Raw genomic sequence first — 17,226 nt, forward strand, 5'->3', positions numbered from 1 at the left:
TGTTTTCTTAAACTGAGTCATTTTGCTGTTTAAAATCAGTTCTGCTCAAGCCAGCAGCGTCAGTTCATCTGTCATATTTCTATTTATAGCTACATTTCTAACATAAATATTTTACAGTTTATCCTCAAGTAGCAGGAAAAATGAGGGGTTTCACCTGAAGTGGAAGACTTCACCTTCGAGGTTAAGTACGCCTGTCTGGTGACACTGCAGAATACTAAACACACTGTTCTCACAAGCTGCAGGTACAGCGTTTACAAATGCGAAAGTTCATGTCTACACAGCTCATGTCATGTGAACAGAAAAAACAAGAAGTACAAAAGAAACATTAAATAAAAGATTTTGCTTTTATTTAAAATAAAATGTATTTATACAGTCTTTAAACCATGGATTATTGAACAATACTGGTAATCTACCCCTCCCTGGCACCCTTTTGGGCTATGTGAGCTAGGAATTTTCTGACTAGCACCAATGCAGGTTGTAACAGCGCAACAGACTAGAACACGGCCAGTCCAGGCATTAGAGTTAAGGACATTGTGGCAAATCATGACTATAATGAAGTCATCCTTAATTTAGCAGATATTAAAACTGCACATTAATTATATTTTAAAGAGCATTTAATTAATGCAAAGATGCTACATCTAAGCCATTTGCTAGTTGTGAGTAGATTTTTAAAAAACTGTACAATTTTATAAAATTTGTGTTTGTACATTAGTTACACAAAATGCATACTTCATAGACCTTTACTTCATATTATAATGCAAAAGTTGCATATTTTAGGCAGACAGTGAATATGCTGGTGAATACTAAAAGTGTTGTAATACAATATGGTGTAAAAATAAAAACACAAGACAATATACATACATGCTTATTCAAGGACAAAAACCAGGCATAACGACTAATAGCATTTTCCTTCAAGATCAAACAATGACATTATTAAATACCAGGCACCTTTTGTAGGCCTAATTTATTTTGGGGTTGGGGGGGGAAACGGATGACAGATGGCTACCAAAAGTATGATATTTGAAAAATTATGAGGTCAAATTAAACATATATTAAAACACATGCATTAAACATGATAAATAGACTTCATATAGTTTAAGCCCTGGATAGCTTTAAAGTAGATGGCTTGAGTTTCTTACAGTTTGGCTAGCTTGAATCAGTGATGTTTTGTTCCTAACTTACCCACTACTTCAGTTTCAATTCCTGGCTCTAAGGAACATGTGCCATATTCAAGTCCATACATTGTATCATGATAGCAGATTAATAGTCGTGCTTGTTAGTGCACATATTAACTGGTCTGGTAAGGCAAAAAAGTTTTCATGATAAAATAATGAATTTCAAGCTTACTTTATTAAGCAGCATATAACAAACAACAGCTTTTAAAGTTAAATAACTGTTATGGCCATGGAGTTTCATTACACAGCATTTCTGTTCACACCCAACCACTGGTAAGTTTGTAGAACATCTCTTCATCTAAACTCTCATTTTGGTCTTTTGCACGTGTTGAGAGAAATATGTAGCCACCAATGAATTCATGAACCACTTTGCAATCTACTTCAGTGCAAATGAAGGACAACCGTACTTCATCTGCAAACTCTACAGTGACCTAGAACAAAGACAGAGAACCATCAGTCCCTGCAGAAGTCCAGACGGCTGGGTCCAAGTGAGGCCACTATACTTAAGGTCTGTCCTGATCACAAAATACTTGCTGGTCCTCAAAAAAATTTTTTTTAATCCTAAACTAATAATGCCTTCAAGTCCAAAAGCATAAGTAGAAGTTTACTAGCCCTTCCTCTCCTTTTTTCTTGTTCTGAAAAGGAAGGCTGAATGCAAGAGGCTTAGGTCATTAAGTTCCCAAAAGGTCTCTGGTGATTCAATTAATGAGTGTCTCCCTTCAAGTCCTGGGAGAAAACCTATTTCCTGTGTTTAGCTATTTAACCTTTAGGTTTCATGTTTGAATATTTCAGAAATACAAGATTCTATGAAGTAATTGAAATCAGTACAACAAATCCAATGACCCTAAAACAAAGGACTTATTAGGGAAATATTCTGTTTAAGTGAGAGTCATATACTCCAAGGCGAGGGGTAGCATGGTGTGCCAGGCTTTAGAGCCCAAAGTATCCCAGTTTAAATCCTAATTCTCAGTGTGCAGTCATGGACAACAATGGCCTTCATTTGTACAGTGGGGATAATCCATCTACCTTGCAGGGCTGGGGTAATGTTTAGAAATAGGGTACAGATGTAAAACATCTAGTATCATGCTTGGCACAAAGCAGGCATTCACTAAAGAGCAGCTGCTATTTGTGAGTGGAAAGGGAATAAATTCATTACAGAAAGACAACCTGAAAGATTAGCCAATACTGTAACATATTACGCTCTTACAAGTATCTGGGCTACTTATAAAATAGGCAAGTAGGAAATGAACAACCAAGCATGTTTTATACTTTAAGAGGAAATGGCACAAAGAATCTTAAACATTTATAGGGCCTTTTCTTCTTAATTAATTCATTTTTAGCAGATCGACTATGTGTATGTGTTCAAGCAGGATGGTTACAGCTTACCATTTTTATTTCCCAGTTTACATTCCACTGTTTCATGTTACTGAAACGCCAGGTTTTAATTGCATCTCCCGTGCTGGCGTCCATCCTAATCAGTCTATTGTATGCAATTCCGATAAGTTCTTCTTTTTTGCCCCCTTGGAACCTACAGAATTAAAAACATAAATACATGTTTTAAAACAGAGGTGGTAGGGGGACATGTTGGTCTGTTTTTCTTGAAGATATGTACTTTTTAACTCTTAAAGTGCTATTCTTGCCTGAGTAAAAAGAGAAATGAAATCACTTTAAATTTTTGGTGAAAAAATTATAAGCACAGAAAATACATTCCAACATTCTTTAAATTTTACTGTGTAATAGGTTAATGGGTTTCAGTAGGTAGCTTTAAATGTTTAATTTCTAATTACATGAAGTCAATTAAGTAAGAAGGCACAGACTGAGGTTTACACATCGGTGCTGAGTAGAACCACTGACCTTGCAATAAAGTGTGTGATGCCAAATTCTGGTAATGATTGCCAAGCTTGAATAAACCTCATCTTGGCTTCAATTAAACTCATCTGAGCTACATTCTGATGGGCCTCCAAGATTCTTGCCGTTATCTAAACATGAGTAAACATCATATTTACTATTAGATATTATTCCTTCATGGTAGAATCAAGACAAAAAAAGATTAAAACACTGAATTATGTGCCCCATGCCCCAAAATTACGTATTGGGAGAGACGAAATTAGAAAATATCTGAAAATACATTTGGGAATTTTAGTAAACTAATGACTTTCCAAACTAAACTTCAATATATAGTTTTTCTTAATTTTAGTTCCGTATGTCAAGAAAGAATAAGTACTAGTAGGTATATATAATTGTTGAGACTTATTCAAGTACACACACATATGATAACACAAGTTCTAATCCTCATATACTGATGGGTTTTAAGTTCAGTACCAAGATATCTGATCAGAATGAGTGCCTGCCATACAGGTTTCTAGCACTAGAAATCACTGCAATGATTTTAAAATTTTTCTAAAGGAGTAATTAGAAAGGTTAGTTTTTAAGTTTACTCACTTTGGGATGCCTATCTGCTCAAAGAGTAGAGGGAAATTAATTCATGAGGGGAGACTGTAGCTAGGGCTTAAATATTTTTAATTCTTTCTTTTTTTTAAATATGGAGAACTTACCAAATCTCTTATATAGCCTGGCTGGAGATGGCAATGCGAGGAAAAGAAAAAGGAAGCAGAAAGAAAAAAAAGGCAATCAGAAAAAATGGCAATGAAGCAAAGAAAAAGTTGCGGTAACCTGCAAACCAAAATTCCAGCCAAAAACCATGCAAAAAAATGACTTCAGGTGGAAACCAAGCAAAGTAAATGCAAGCATGAAAATGAAAATGAGAAAGCAGCGATTCTTTCCATTTAGAATACTGAGAAACACTCCACATTATTTTAGATTGTTAAGTGTTACTAAAATTAAGGGTAGAAATTTGTAGGGAGAAAATTTAAAATGCAAATAACCTTTTCCCCTTCATGTACCAGGTCTTACTGATTAGGATAAAGCTAATTATTTTAGTAGCAAGATAAAAAAGAAAATTAATATTCAAAAGCCTTTAATCTTGTCTTATATTGAGTCAGATAATATGATCCATGCACAGCTTTTCAGAAAATAGTTGAAGGCATTAAATAAGTGCAGTGACCATACTGTTTCTTTATTTACAGAAGAAAAGCAAACCCCTCAATTACCATCTTTTTTTTGCATCCTTTTTCCTGGAAGGGAAAATAAAAATATGCCATACACTACACTAGGAGTGGTGGCTACAAATATATCAGTTCATTTCAATTTGGATTAACATGAATAAAATGAAGAATAATTCTTTCCTCTAACATGTAAAAATCCAGTTTGGGAGTCATAGTTATGAAAAAAATATCCATAGCAACTTTAATAGATAGTCTTGGGGAATTAAAATAGATTGTAACAAAGGCTATATGCGCCTGAAGACTTTATGCCCCGGTAGGGCTGAATGACCCCATAGCCTGCACAGCTTAGACCTACCTGACTCCTAAATGCCACTGGATTATACAGTTTAACAAATCCAATTACTGAGCCACTAAGTCCAACAAACAGTACAGTACATGACACACAATAGCAACTAAACTCCTGCTTATCAGCTCTTAACTAGGTGTCAGGGCAATACTTGACTCAACCTCCTGCTTAGGGAAAGGAGAATTCAAAATAAATGTGCATTTGATAAGAGGACAATGTGGAAGACAAGGCTAGAAAGCTCCTTAACCTCAGACCACATACATACTACCGTCCGGTCAGTTAAGGACAGCCACACATTCTTTGTCTTGAAGAGAATCTTCAGTTGACTTGTAGTCAAGAACTCACCAAAAGAAGATTTATCTTTTTACAGCTACACCTATCATTGGGAAAACAATTCAGTACCTGTCTGACAGCTAAACTAACATTTGGCAATCTTTACAATTATAGTTTAAGATCTTTTATTCCTAATACCTGATAGTGAAATGGTAAACTGCTTAGATTTGAAACTATTCATTGACTTTGAAGGCAAATGAATCCACTTTTAGAAACAAGTCTCTTTATAAATAACTTTAAAATGAACTAACCTAAGAATTAAAAAATGAAAATTAGTACTCGATTCACTTTCCCTTGTTAACTTACAATCTACATTCCACACAGCTCCAAGGGCATTTCCTCCATTCCTCACTACTCCCACATCATATGACTACGGGATAAACAATTTCCATGTAGCTTACACAACTTCTGCAACTTAAAAGACAAATACTTGGTGATTAAAACTTTTGAACATTTCCAGCTAAGGGATTTCAGACCCATATGATAAACACTGTATTTAAAGTTAAGAATTAACAAGTGTTCTGGGTATATCATTGGGCCTTTCCAGTAATGTTTTAAAATTACTCCTTAACAAAGATAAAAATGAAACTAGATAAAAATGAAGTATTTATTTCAAAGTTCTTCTTCACCCCCTTCCTAAATTGGAGCCTTTTTCCTTTTATGGCATGATGCTGGGTATCCAGAATACTGGGGGCTATCCCAAGTGAAACTCCCCTGGCAAAGAACCTTTTGTGTTGGACTGAAGAACCATTTTCCTAAATAGCAATCCTTTTATGGTAGTCATTTCCAGGAAAGGAATTCTAAACAGAGGGAACAAAAGCAGTGAATTTCAATGAAAATTTACCAAATGTTGTCACAGTATGCAAATCTGGCTTAGGTTTTGACTGTTAATGTTAAGAAAAGACAATGTTAAACATGGACTATAAACCACGTAAAGTTTATTTCCAAAGCTGGAAAGGTCCATTTTGACAGCAAAAAGAGTCTTCAGAGATTTGGCTGGGAAATGCTGGCTGTGCTCTGTATCAGACTTACTTTACTTAAGGAATAAAACGGCATGAACTGTGGAACACAAAGCAGTAAGACCATATTCAATTCCCTGAAAAGAATATCCTGTTAGCATAGTGATTTCCTCGGGTGGTTTAGAATAAATATGCTCCCAACTACTCTACCTTATTATCCTTCCTATTAAAAAAAGGACTTTTCTTAAATGACCAATTTAAACTGACTGAAAGCTATTTTTTCCTTATATTTTAACCACCTGATACAAAATTAAGACTACCAATTAAGACTAAAAAGTAGTGTTTAAGAGGGGAAACTAAAGCATATGTAGAAAACTGTTTACCTGCTTGTTCTTGTACTTTTTTAGATAGCGAGGGGATACCAGACATTCAGGATTTATATCAGTTGTGATCTGCTCTGGTACTAACTGAGGATCTGGATTTAAATGCTGCATCTTCAGAAAGGAAAGAATATTTTGAACTTCTAAGTTGTAAGAACTGTCTGCCATGGTCTTGCCTTTGGAGGCCAATCTGCAGGCTGCCATCCAGTGTGCATACTGTTTTTCCTGTGAAAAGAAATACTGAGGTTTGGAATCTATCACATGATAAATCCTTGAGTATAAAACATAAGAATGAATGGTCAACTCACTAAGGAAGCAAAGAAAACCTAGGTTTACTTTTTTTTTTTTTTGGCTGCACTGTTCATGTGGAATCTTAGTTCCCTGACCAGGGGATTGAACCCATGACCCGCATATTGGGAGCGCAGTCTTAACCACTGGACCCACCAGGGACATCCCCCAAATTGAGGTTTATTTTTAATCAGAAAACTTACATTGTCACAACGAAGCCAGATTTCATTCATGCCCTCTGCAACCGGAATGAGGAGTTTAATGTTAAATTTTTGGCCTGAAATATTCACATCTGGGGTAACTTCACACCCTGTAGTTAAAAAAAAAATTAAAATGGTTAAATTTAGACTTAAGAAATCCCAAGCCAATACAGGCAGTTCCCATTTTATGGTATCTTAACATGCTGATTTTGCTGTCATGGAATCTACAAATCAGGGAATTCTTTACGTTCAGTTGGGGGTGGAGCGGAGAAGACTCAACTCAGACCTAATATACAAGAGATGTAACTGCATAGTTTGTGGCCCTCACATTTCTCAAAACTTGATTGAGAAGAGAAGGAAAGAGTTCTATTAAAAGGATATTATACAAAGAAAACTTGCACTCTATTCCCACAAATTTCACACATTATTATTTTAGTATCATTCAGTTCTTTGAATCTTAAGTTATCAGGGTTTTTTTTTTTTTTTGCTAAGTTTTTAAATGTACAGAAACTTTTGCTAAGTGTCTAAATATCTTTCCATAATAAAATTCTAAAGTGTGTTCTGGTCAGAATAAATGACTATGATGCCTTTTAAGAAAGGCACATGTGTGGGGAACCAGCCAGTGTGAGCTAGAGTCCTGTATGAGGGCCTCCTCAGGATCCCACTGCTCGCGCACTCAGCTGCTCTACCCTCCTATTGCTGGTGCAAGGAAGACTAATGGCACAGGCTGCGGGGGGCAGGGAGCATAGGCTCTCCTGATTTGCAGAAAATTTTAGAAGTCCATTGACACAGAAGGTAATATAAACTTATATACTTGGGAAGTCAGTATGAAAATAAGGGCATGCAGAATTTCACTTTACTGGCAAGTTTTCAGGAATACGTACATTTATGGACTGTACAAAATCCCCGTAATCAACTCTGTTAACCATTAGTTTATGGCTTTATAGGAGAGAAAACAGATTTACTCAATGTATACCCAGATAGATAATGGGGTAATGGTCAGCCTAAATTAGCAACCAGTATAAAATAGTGAAGAAGAGCTCTGCAAGCAGACAGACTGGGGTTCCAGACCTTTCTTGACCACTTAATAAGCATATCATATTTACTTATGCCCAAACTCCCTGACTTTAAGCTCTATCTCACAGTGATGCTATAAGGATCAGTAAGATAATGATTATGTCAAAGCTTCCTAAAGAGTATTCCAATTGTTAGTACTTAGTTCACGTCACCCTCAGTGCGTGTTGAGACCATTGTGCAGACTCTGTGGGGAAGAATGTAAACTTGTTAGCAGGGCCTGTTGTTGCCTTTGTCCCTGAACTGAAGCAACTTCTCCTGACAAAGCAAGCACAAGCAACAAGATAATAAGCTTCTATGTACCTGAACAAATGTTTAAACTGTATTTTTTTCCCCTCATCAAATACATGTTTTAAATAGCAAATGAAAGAAACAAAACATTTTAGATAAAGGAGAGATCCTCTCCTCTCCAGAATCAACTTCAATCCCAAATTTGATGAACTTTACCTCCCTCTTTCTTTCTTTTTAGAATATTTACTTCACATAAATAGCTATCACATGTAACTCCTACATAATCATTACAAACACTCAGGAAGTTGTGTGGCAATGTGTTTAACCTGCAAAGTTAAAACAAAGAGATGTATCTTTCTTCAGTCCTAAATCCCCTCAAAATCTTTGGGAGACCCAGTCACAACTTTGGGGGACCCCACAACTCTCTCCCCATTGGCTCCATGTTTCCACCTTTTCTCTGCAGTCCAGCCTGGACCCTACTTCACTAGCTGTCACCTCCAACTCTCCAGACTCACCATCTTTCCATTATACACACTTCGCAAAATCTTAATCCTGGCTCAACCCAACCACCTACCTCTTACTTGCCTATGCTCTGGCTGCTGAGCACTCTAAGATAGGGGGGAAAAAAAAAACATCACAAAACTGAGCAGGTAAGTTTCACTAGAAACATGTAGATTCCCAATGTCAATCCGCCCCTTAACACTTGCAATCCTTCTGTGCTGACATCCTCAACAATCTTTATTTCACATCTTCTCAGGCCTCCTAGGCTACCCTTAGAGAACAACCTCACCTGTTATTTTTCCAAGAACATGAAAGCCATCAGAAATGAGGTCCCCCAACTTCCTGCCACCAAAGCAGATAAACCTGGCCACCCTCACTTCCACACAGAGGAAATGGTATCTCTCCTATCCAAGGAGGCAGAGTTTCCTACCATCTTTCAGGTACCTTGTTCCATCACAAAGATCCTGTCCTCCCACCTCCCTGCCTTTCTACATGACAGTTCCATCAGCATTTAACTTCCTTGAGTCTCCCATCTTAAACCATAAAACACCTCTCCATTTAGGCCTCTCTCTTCTATTACTGCCTTCTTTCCTCCTTGCCTGTCACAGATGAGGTTCATCAAAAAGCTATCTTTGTTTCCCATCTCAGTGATTGTACTTTGGCTCCCATGTATAAAAGCCCACTGAAATCTGCTGAATCTGTTCTTAATAGAGGCCACGAACCACCTCCATGTGGCTAAATCTTATGCAAGCTTAATCTTACTTTTCTGAAGCATCTGATACTATTGACTACTCTGTCCTTTAACTTCTATCATAGCTCATTTCCATGGTCTTCCTAGATATTTTGTTGTTGTTTATTTCCCTTGCAAATTCCACCTCCTCCAATCTGCCCTGTCCCTTAAACATTGGTATCCTGCAGGGTTCTGCTCTCAGCCTTTTCATATTACAGACAACTACTACAAAGGCTTCATCTACTATTAATACTCACTGCTACCACATCAGTATCTGCAGCATGGATCGTATTCATAATCCTTCAGTGTCACTTCACTGCTGCCAGTTTAGAAAACCATCTCCTTAACAACTTTATCCTCTAACTCCTGCTGCCACCTTTCTTGTTACAAGGAACGGATTCAGCAGCTACTAGGGAAGGATTCATCCTCTCCACTCCAACTCCATAAGTATGCCCCCTCACCCACCCCCCGCTTGACTGCTGATGACTTTCCCCACGCAATTTTGCACATCAGTCTCTTTTACCAACTCTCTTCCTTCCTTTCATGGACTGCAATTTTCTTTTTGGGATCTTAATTTCAGTGTTATTTCCCCTATTAAGCTTCCCCTAATTCTCTCCAAAATCACTGAAGATTGGTACAGCATCCTTACCTCTTTGTTCCTTTGACCTACTGCTTACTTTGTAAAGTACTACTATTGCCCAAATTGTAGTTATTTCCTGACATTCTCTGACATCTTAGGGATGTGACTATAACCTGTCCTTGGTCCATGACTCTAGTATCTGGCACAGTAGGTGGCATGGGTGACCAGTCAGCATCTGCTGACCTGCATTTTTTAGAACTGTACATTTTAGTTATCTTAGGGGCCTCAGAGAGCATCTAGTCCAACACTCATTACTCAGAGGAAGATACTAAGGTCCTGACAGTTATTTTTCCAAAATCACAGGGCTTGTTTTGTGGCAGAGCAGAACCTAGGCCATTTGATTCTTAGGCTAGTGTTACCCTCACCAGTGTGATGTGCTGGAAAAGTACTCCTTTGGAAAGACGTGGGAGAAGTCGGATTAGGACACCCTGTAAACTGTTCTCCATCTAGGACTTAACTTCTCAGTCATACAGAGAAGAATAAGGATGTAACAGGGACAGAGAAGATAGGGTCCAGAAGACAAGATTAAGCCTCTAAATCAACAGTGGATAATCGGAGTGGATCCTGGGCAGCTTGGAAAGGGAAGCAAGAGGACAACTGCAATGTATTCTGAGAGTAACAAATAATGGTAAAGATCCAAAAGTTGAACTCCTGACCTAGGGAGAAAGGCAGTGAGTCTAACTAGAAGTTTTAGGAAAGCTACAGAATTTCATGGCATAGCAATCTTCTACCCCAGAGCAGAGGTTTTTCTATTTATTAAATGTGGTGGTTGTGGTGGTAGTTTAGTTGCTAAGCTGTGTCCGACTCTTGAGATCCTGTGGACTGTAGCCTAGCAGGCACCTTTGTCCATGGGATTCCCCAGGCAAGAATACTGGAGTGGGTTGCCATTTTCTTCTCCAGGGGATCTCCTCAACCCAGGAATCAAACCCGGGTCTCCTGCATTGGAGGTAGATGATTTACCAACTAAGCTATGAGGGAAGCCCCTTATTAAAATGTATGTAACTATAAATGGGCTTCACAGGTGGTACTAGTGGTAAAGAACCCGCCTGCCAATATAGGAGATATAAGAGATGTGGGTTTAATCCCTGGGTAGGGAAGATCCCCTGGAGGAGGGCAGGGCAACCCACTCCAGTATTTGTGCCTGGAGAAGCCTGTGGACAGAAGAGCCTGGTGGGCTACACTCCATAGGGTTGCAAAGAATTGGACACAACTTAGCACACACACATGTAACTATAAAGCAATAGTTCACAGATGACTACTAGCCAGAGTAGAGAGAGGGTAGAGATTTGGACATTTTGCTGAAATATACTAAAAATATTCTAATACACAATGTACTAAAAAAAATAAAGAATACAGATCTACAGATGTTAACTCCAGAGCCCGGAAACACTTAAATCCTTTCCTAATTGCCTCTACAACCCCTTACCTCAGTTGGGAATTCATCTGACTGGAATGCAAGAATGCATCTGATTGGAATCTCAGTCTCACTGGAAATGAGTCTGGAAAATGTCCTTTAGTCTTCCAGCCTCTGCTATATGGGAAGGCCAGTAAAAGGAGCATGAACAGTGAGAAGCCAATGTGTACTGCATCCTTCGGCACACATGCTGGGGACCAAGGGTGCGGTGAGTTCTGTGTGAGCCTGTAGGAGAGCAGTTCTCAGGGCTACGGCTTCCTAGAGGAAGTGGTGTCTAAACTAGAAATGAGCTGGCAGCTTTAAGTAACATCTCTGCAGTAAGGGGCTCAGGGGCAATCTGCAAGCATAGCTGAAGGCTGTGTAGAGAGAATCAGAGCAAGGGGCAGCAAGACATCCTCCAGCTGCAGAAGAACCAGGCCAGCCAGGAGAGGAAATGCTCCTCCACCTGAACCAATGCATCCAACAGGTTTTCGAAAGAGGTGAAGGAGCAGTGTGAAGAACAAACAGAAGTCACTAAAACTCAAATGAAGCTGTAACTCCACAGACCTGAATGGGGGAAAAAAGACCCAAACCAGCAGCTCTGAGCCCTCAGCCAGACTCAGTCCAGGCCACAGGACTGTGGGAACAGGTGCAGCAACGTGTGCTCAAATACTAGCCCCTGTTCTGAGATAGCTGTGGATCTATAGAGGTAAGAGGAAACCAACGAGGTTTAGGCTGTCAGCTAGGAGGGAGCCTCAGAGAGCCCCTGGGGCTGCCCCGGGAGCCAGCATGAGAGCAGTGTCAAAGACAACAAAATTGTGCAGGCGAGAGGTGTTGGGAAAGGGGAAGAACTCAGTTAAAACCCTGCAGTGGCTAACCCACTGGTGAGTCAGAAAGCCAAGAGACTGGGGACTTGAACTGAACCAGCTGGTTACCTGTTAAGGTGAGGAAGAGGAGCAGGATGCTGATGATGAAGGGAGACAGCAGCGAAAACTGGGAGGGAACTATAGCAGAGATGAGAATGAGGCAGAGTCTGAAATATATATGCGGACAGCTCCTGCAGAATGAGAAAACCTACACATCCTCATGCTGAAGAACAGAAAAGGGATGCCACAGATTTACTTGGGATAAAAGTAGAAGCACAGCCTTCATGTGAGGCCTGCTCAGAGATCAGAACCAAATATTCATGGGAAACTGAATATTGAACTTAAAAAAAGTACCTAAAGGAGCAAAAGGAACTGCTAAAAGCTTTATCCCCCAGCAAAATGAAGTTTAGTGAATATTAGCTAATTTCTACCATCAATACGGTCATTCCAAGGCTTTCCTTACCTCTTAGGTTCATCTGATGAGCTGGTGTGCCACTGGATTCTTCTTTGCTCTTATAACAAGAAATAGATGTATCTTTAAAGGTACACCAATACTGCTTATAACCTTTCAGAGTCAGCTTTTTTGGCCTATGCGTCGAACAGAATTAGAAGGGGGAAAAAAAACACTTTTGAAATAACTTTATCAATGCTATGTTTTAGCAGCAAAATCTCACAATGTTAAAAGTCTGAGGCCAAGTTTTATATATGCTGAGTTCAGTCCCCTTTCATCTTGTGTGTTATATTCAGTGTTGCTGTTATTGGATTTTCCCCTTCTTCTCAATCTGCTCAGGAGATATTACAGTGAGTGAGCAGAGAAAGACCCTAAGGATAACATTTCTGTATTTCTGTCAGTTGTAGCTGTCTCGATCACTAACAGGTCACATGGAAAGGACAGGAAAGTAAAAGTGAAGGAAATGTAAATAACTGGAAGGTTCCTGGGTCCTCTAAGTACCTGCAGGTTCGTGGTGTCCGCAGGGCTGCCTCCAGAGCCTCTCTAAACAGGCAAGTTTGCCTGGCAAGTCTAAAGTGCGTGAAGTGCTTGTCTCTAGGGATGTATTGCAGTGGTGACTTTCACTTGCCACTCCAATGCCAAACATGAAGCATGAGGAAGAGAGGATTAGGAAAAGTGTAGGCAGATGAAAAAGGTGGGTAAAAGGAAAACAAAGTGGAGGTAGGGAGCAGCATCTGAAATCAGGTCAGTAGCTTAGAAATGTTACTATGTGGAGCTGTTTTATCTTCAGCTACAATAAATGGTTTATTCCAGAGCTTATATTCCACATCACCTCCTTTCCTCTTTCTGTCTTAATGCCTAACTCTCTTGATTCTGTGGAGTATGACTAGACCAACCATTTAAAAATCTAGATAAGATACTCTGGAATCTTGTTGTAAAATATCCCATGAACAAATGAATAGAATCCAATGAGTTTTGGAGCTCTGAACAAGGAAATAACCACTGAAAGTAACAGTTCATTATATACTGCTTTCACCCAGACAAGATGCTTTATATGAACCATATATTTCAGAATTCGCATGATGCAATCCATCTAAGTTACACAATCTCCTCCCTGCCTTAAATAAAATGTTTATCAGATAAAACAACTTAATAAGTACAGAAATTTTAATTTTGTAAAGGTAAAATTTTTCCGCATTATAATTTAGTGTTCATAATAACTGGCAAATGCTTTTAGAAATGCATTTGCCAGAAAAGCATTTGCCAGTGACATAAATTTCAAGAATGTGAACATGACTATAAAACTGACATTTATTTACTAATATTTGGAATTCCTTCTCTTTTGTACTTACTTGAAAACTTTAATATAGTCAGCAAGTTCAGGAATGGAAGTGATGTCACCCTAGGAAAAGAATGAAAATATTTTTTTCTCACTTTTAAAAAATTTGAAACTGTTTAGCATCTGATATTAAGAACCAGCTTGTTCAATAAACAAGGAAAATTACATAAATTACAGATTATAAAGATTTTAAAGGTATTATATACATGGCCATAGGGTACAAAGGCATTTTCAAATGGTATAAAAAGCTATTAAAAATTTGATCAATACAGCAATTTAGACAATCCACAAGAATGTAGTGTTGATTCTAATATGACTAAAACTGTTTATAGCTGCATACAGAAATTTTCTGACTCTTAACAGTCCTGAGAACAGTGTTTCTTCTGTAATAACTAAAATCTAAGCATTTAAAAATTTTACTGAGATCTATTTCCTCTTCTTTTCCTAATATTTTAAATTTGGAGATCAATAAACGGATTTTACCATGGCTTGAAGTTAACTTTTCCTCTGCAGAAATGTTCTCCCACTACTTGTAAGAGAAAGTGTAGACTGTACTGGCAGAAGATCTCTCTCTACTGTGTTGGAAGCACTAGAGACTAAACAGTATTAATGTAAAAAACTTCCCTGAAAATTTCTGGAAAATCTATGTATTCTCTAAAGCATTAAATATTTCTCTATATGTCCCAAACACTTCATGAAAACCTAATTCCAAAAAAAGGTATAAGCATCAGACTAAACTGATAGGCAAAAGATTCACCCTACCAAAATTGTTGATGTTTTTCCCCCTTCCAAAGTAATCTCCAGGTCTGAAAGGGCAGCATCAACTTCATCAACTTCTTTGTCGCTGTTGTTCAGATGATTCTCTGATGTCATGATTGACAGCTTATTGATATGATACTAAAACCAGAAGTGACATTTTATTTAAATGATTTTTCTAACTATGAATTTTAAAGTGAGATTATTATCTGTATCTATATTGAATGCCTTTTGTCACCTAATCTGAAAGGCTAAAAGTCTCCCAAGAATTAGAAGGATAGAAAAATGATGGGCATGGCACCTGAAATCAGTGTCCTAAACCTGCTAATAAATCTTTACTCAAACAAGGAGGATTTTTTGACAAACACAAATGAATTCAGTTAAGGGATCCCTAGGATTTAGAGTTAACACCTCGTCCACTGAACTCTACACAAGCAGTGACTTTTAAGTGTCCCATCCCCCCTGCAGTATTCCATGTCTAGCACGCAAGCTAGAAGCAACAGGTACTGGATGAATGAACAGAATATGCATAAGGTCTGAATAAATGCATTAACACTGGTTACCTTATCTTACTACTATTACTACTTACTACTGTTGGGTACTATTACCCTGCAGCGGGAAGTTAGTTATCGCTATTATGTTGAAAACTAAAGTTCCACTACCTACCCCCCATCTTCAATTCAATGCTGAAAACCTAACTAACATTGTCATTTATACATAAGAATAAACATGTTTATATGTGAATACATACACCACCCTGACACACATGAATACTCACATATACATATATGTACATACATAATGAGTATGTATATAACAAAATCTTTGGGTGTAGAACTAGTCATGATTTTAAACACACTTAGATAAATGGTTTAGAACAAATATTAGTGATTAGATTCTGATGCTAAACTTAAGAGGTTTTATACAAAGTTAAGCATCACTTAAATCATTTATCTTTCAGAGCACAAAATAAGGAGCAATCCATATTTCTTAAGGATTCATTCACCAAATACAATCTGTTCATGGGAACAGTTAGTAAACTAATGCTGAGGCCAATTATCTAATTAACTAATAGAGGCCAACAGGTTCCTCTATTTTAAGATTTAGTGAATTAATAATGACTAGTCGCTAGCTATGGTCCCTCGTAGCTAGGTAGTAAAGAACCCGCCTGCCAATGGAGGAGACACAGGTTTGACCCCTGGGTCGGGAAGATCCCCTGGAGAAGGAAATGGCAACCCACTCCTGTATTCTTGCCTGAGAAATCCCATGGACAGAGGACTACAGCTGGGCTATAGTCTATGGACTACAGTTGGGATACAGTCCATGGGGTCACAAACTTAGCAACTAACAACTACTACTCTCTGGCTGTTATCTTCAGTTGTGCTGAAATGAGATCCTTATAATGGTAGAAACTTTCATATTCACAAACCATGGAGAAGGAGGTAGGTTGAGGCTCTCAGGCAGTGGTCTCAAATATCAGAGTATAATAAGAAGCATATGGAGAGCTGGTTAAACATAGAGATGCTTAGGTTCACCCTCAGAGATTCTGACTCAGCAAATCTGGAGTCCAGCCTGGGCCCCAGGCTGCTAAGTGCCTTAGATGAATCTGATGCAGAAGGTCCTTATGAGTTATACTGGAGAAATCCTGGCTGAATGGGACAGGTCATAAAATTCAGCTTTGCTTTCAAATGTGCATGGGGCAGCTGTTAAATGTTACAATACATGATTGGACCTAAATGCTTAAAAAATAGTGTTACTAACTTTTCTAACTTTCCAAAATCCACAACTTCTTACTCTGAAGTACTTTGTTTCTTTTTACTATTGTAGATTTATTACACAAGGAACCAGAAGCTCTAATAAGAGAATAGTTCAGGGTGCAGCCTATGTCTAAAATAAAAAATAGTAGGCATCTCCTTGCCATATTTTCCGAGTTTTCCTCTTCTTGTGCTGGATGGCTTCCAAGAGGCTTTGGGTCAGTCTCTGGGAAGGCTTCTAACAACTCAGGGGATTTGTAGTCCAAATTTCTCTCACTGAATCTAGATTCTAAAATGGTCCAGGGAAATCTATGCTTTGGGGCATTCAGTCTCCATGAATTAAAATCCAGCATTCTGAAGTGTTTTTCTACTGAATCGAAATGGAATATCTAATGTTCACTGGATGGGGTGGGAGCTGGGGAAAGCTGCAGAATAGTTCCATTTCTGTGACAATATGACTATGTGTACACCCATTCAATAACTACTTTTTGAATACCTACTGTGTGCTGGGCACTGCATATAACTGTTGGCTTTTTTAAAAAATGAAATAATATATAAGAAAAGCTGTGGTTTTCTCCATATACATTTTACAAGTTTTCTTATTACTTTGTCATCAGTAAAATTTTCACTAGAGAATTAAAAGCCCTTACTCTAAGTGGGAAAAATGTAGAGACAATGCTGTAACCAAGTGAGATATTTTCCAAAAACTGTTCCAGAGTTTAATTCAAGAAATTCTTCAGGTAGC

General features: G+C 38.2%; 1 protein-coding gene across 6 annotated transcripts in view; it reads right to left on the reverse strand.

Annotated features, from left to right (window-relative positions):
* Nucleotides 1-325: 325 nt before the first annotated feature.
* Nucleotides 326-17,226, reverse strand: part of FERMT2 (FERM domain containing kindlin 2) — a 72,272-nt gene continuing 55,371 nt past the window's right edge. For 2 of the 6 annotated variants that reach the window (XM_069597924.1, XM_069597922.1), the window contains 10 exons: nucleotides 14,734-14,868; nucleotides 13,985-14,034; nucleotides 12,645-12,769; nucleotides 6,750-6,856; nucleotides 6,262-6,483; nucleotides 4,286-4,309; nucleotides 3,731-3,751; nucleotides 3,030-3,154; nucleotides 2,562-2,703; nucleotides 326-1,606 (listed from right to left, as the gene is read on the reverse strand). In XM_069597924.1, coding sequence (XP_069454025.1) covers nucleotides 1,433-1,606; nucleotides 2,562-2,703; nucleotides 3,030-3,154; nucleotides 3,731-3,751; nucleotides 4,286-4,309; nucleotides 6,262-6,483; nucleotides 6,750-6,856; nucleotides 12,645-12,769; nucleotides 13,985-14,034; nucleotides 14,734-14,868 — 1,125 coding nt within the window. In that variant the 3' untranslated portion in view covers nucleotides 326-1,432. The remainder of the gene's footprint in view (nucleotides 1,607-2,561; nucleotides 2,704-3,029; nucleotides 3,155-3,730; nucleotides 3,752-4,285; nucleotides 4,310-6,261; nucleotides 6,484-6,749; nucleotides 6,857-12,644; nucleotides 12,770-13,984; nucleotides 14,035-14,733; nucleotides 14,869-17,226) is intronic. The other 4 variants (XM_069597926.1, XM_069597923.1, XM_069597927.1 and 1 more) reach the window with 2 other exon arrangements.

Source organism: Ovis canadensis, chromosome 7, assembly GCF_042477335.2.
Source record: "Ovis canadensis isolate MfBH-ARS-UI-01 breed Bighorn chromosome 7, ARS-UI_OviCan_v2, whole genome shotgun sequence".
NCBI lineage: Eukaryota > Metazoa > Chordata > Mammalia > Artiodactyla > Bovidae > Ovis > Ovis canadensis.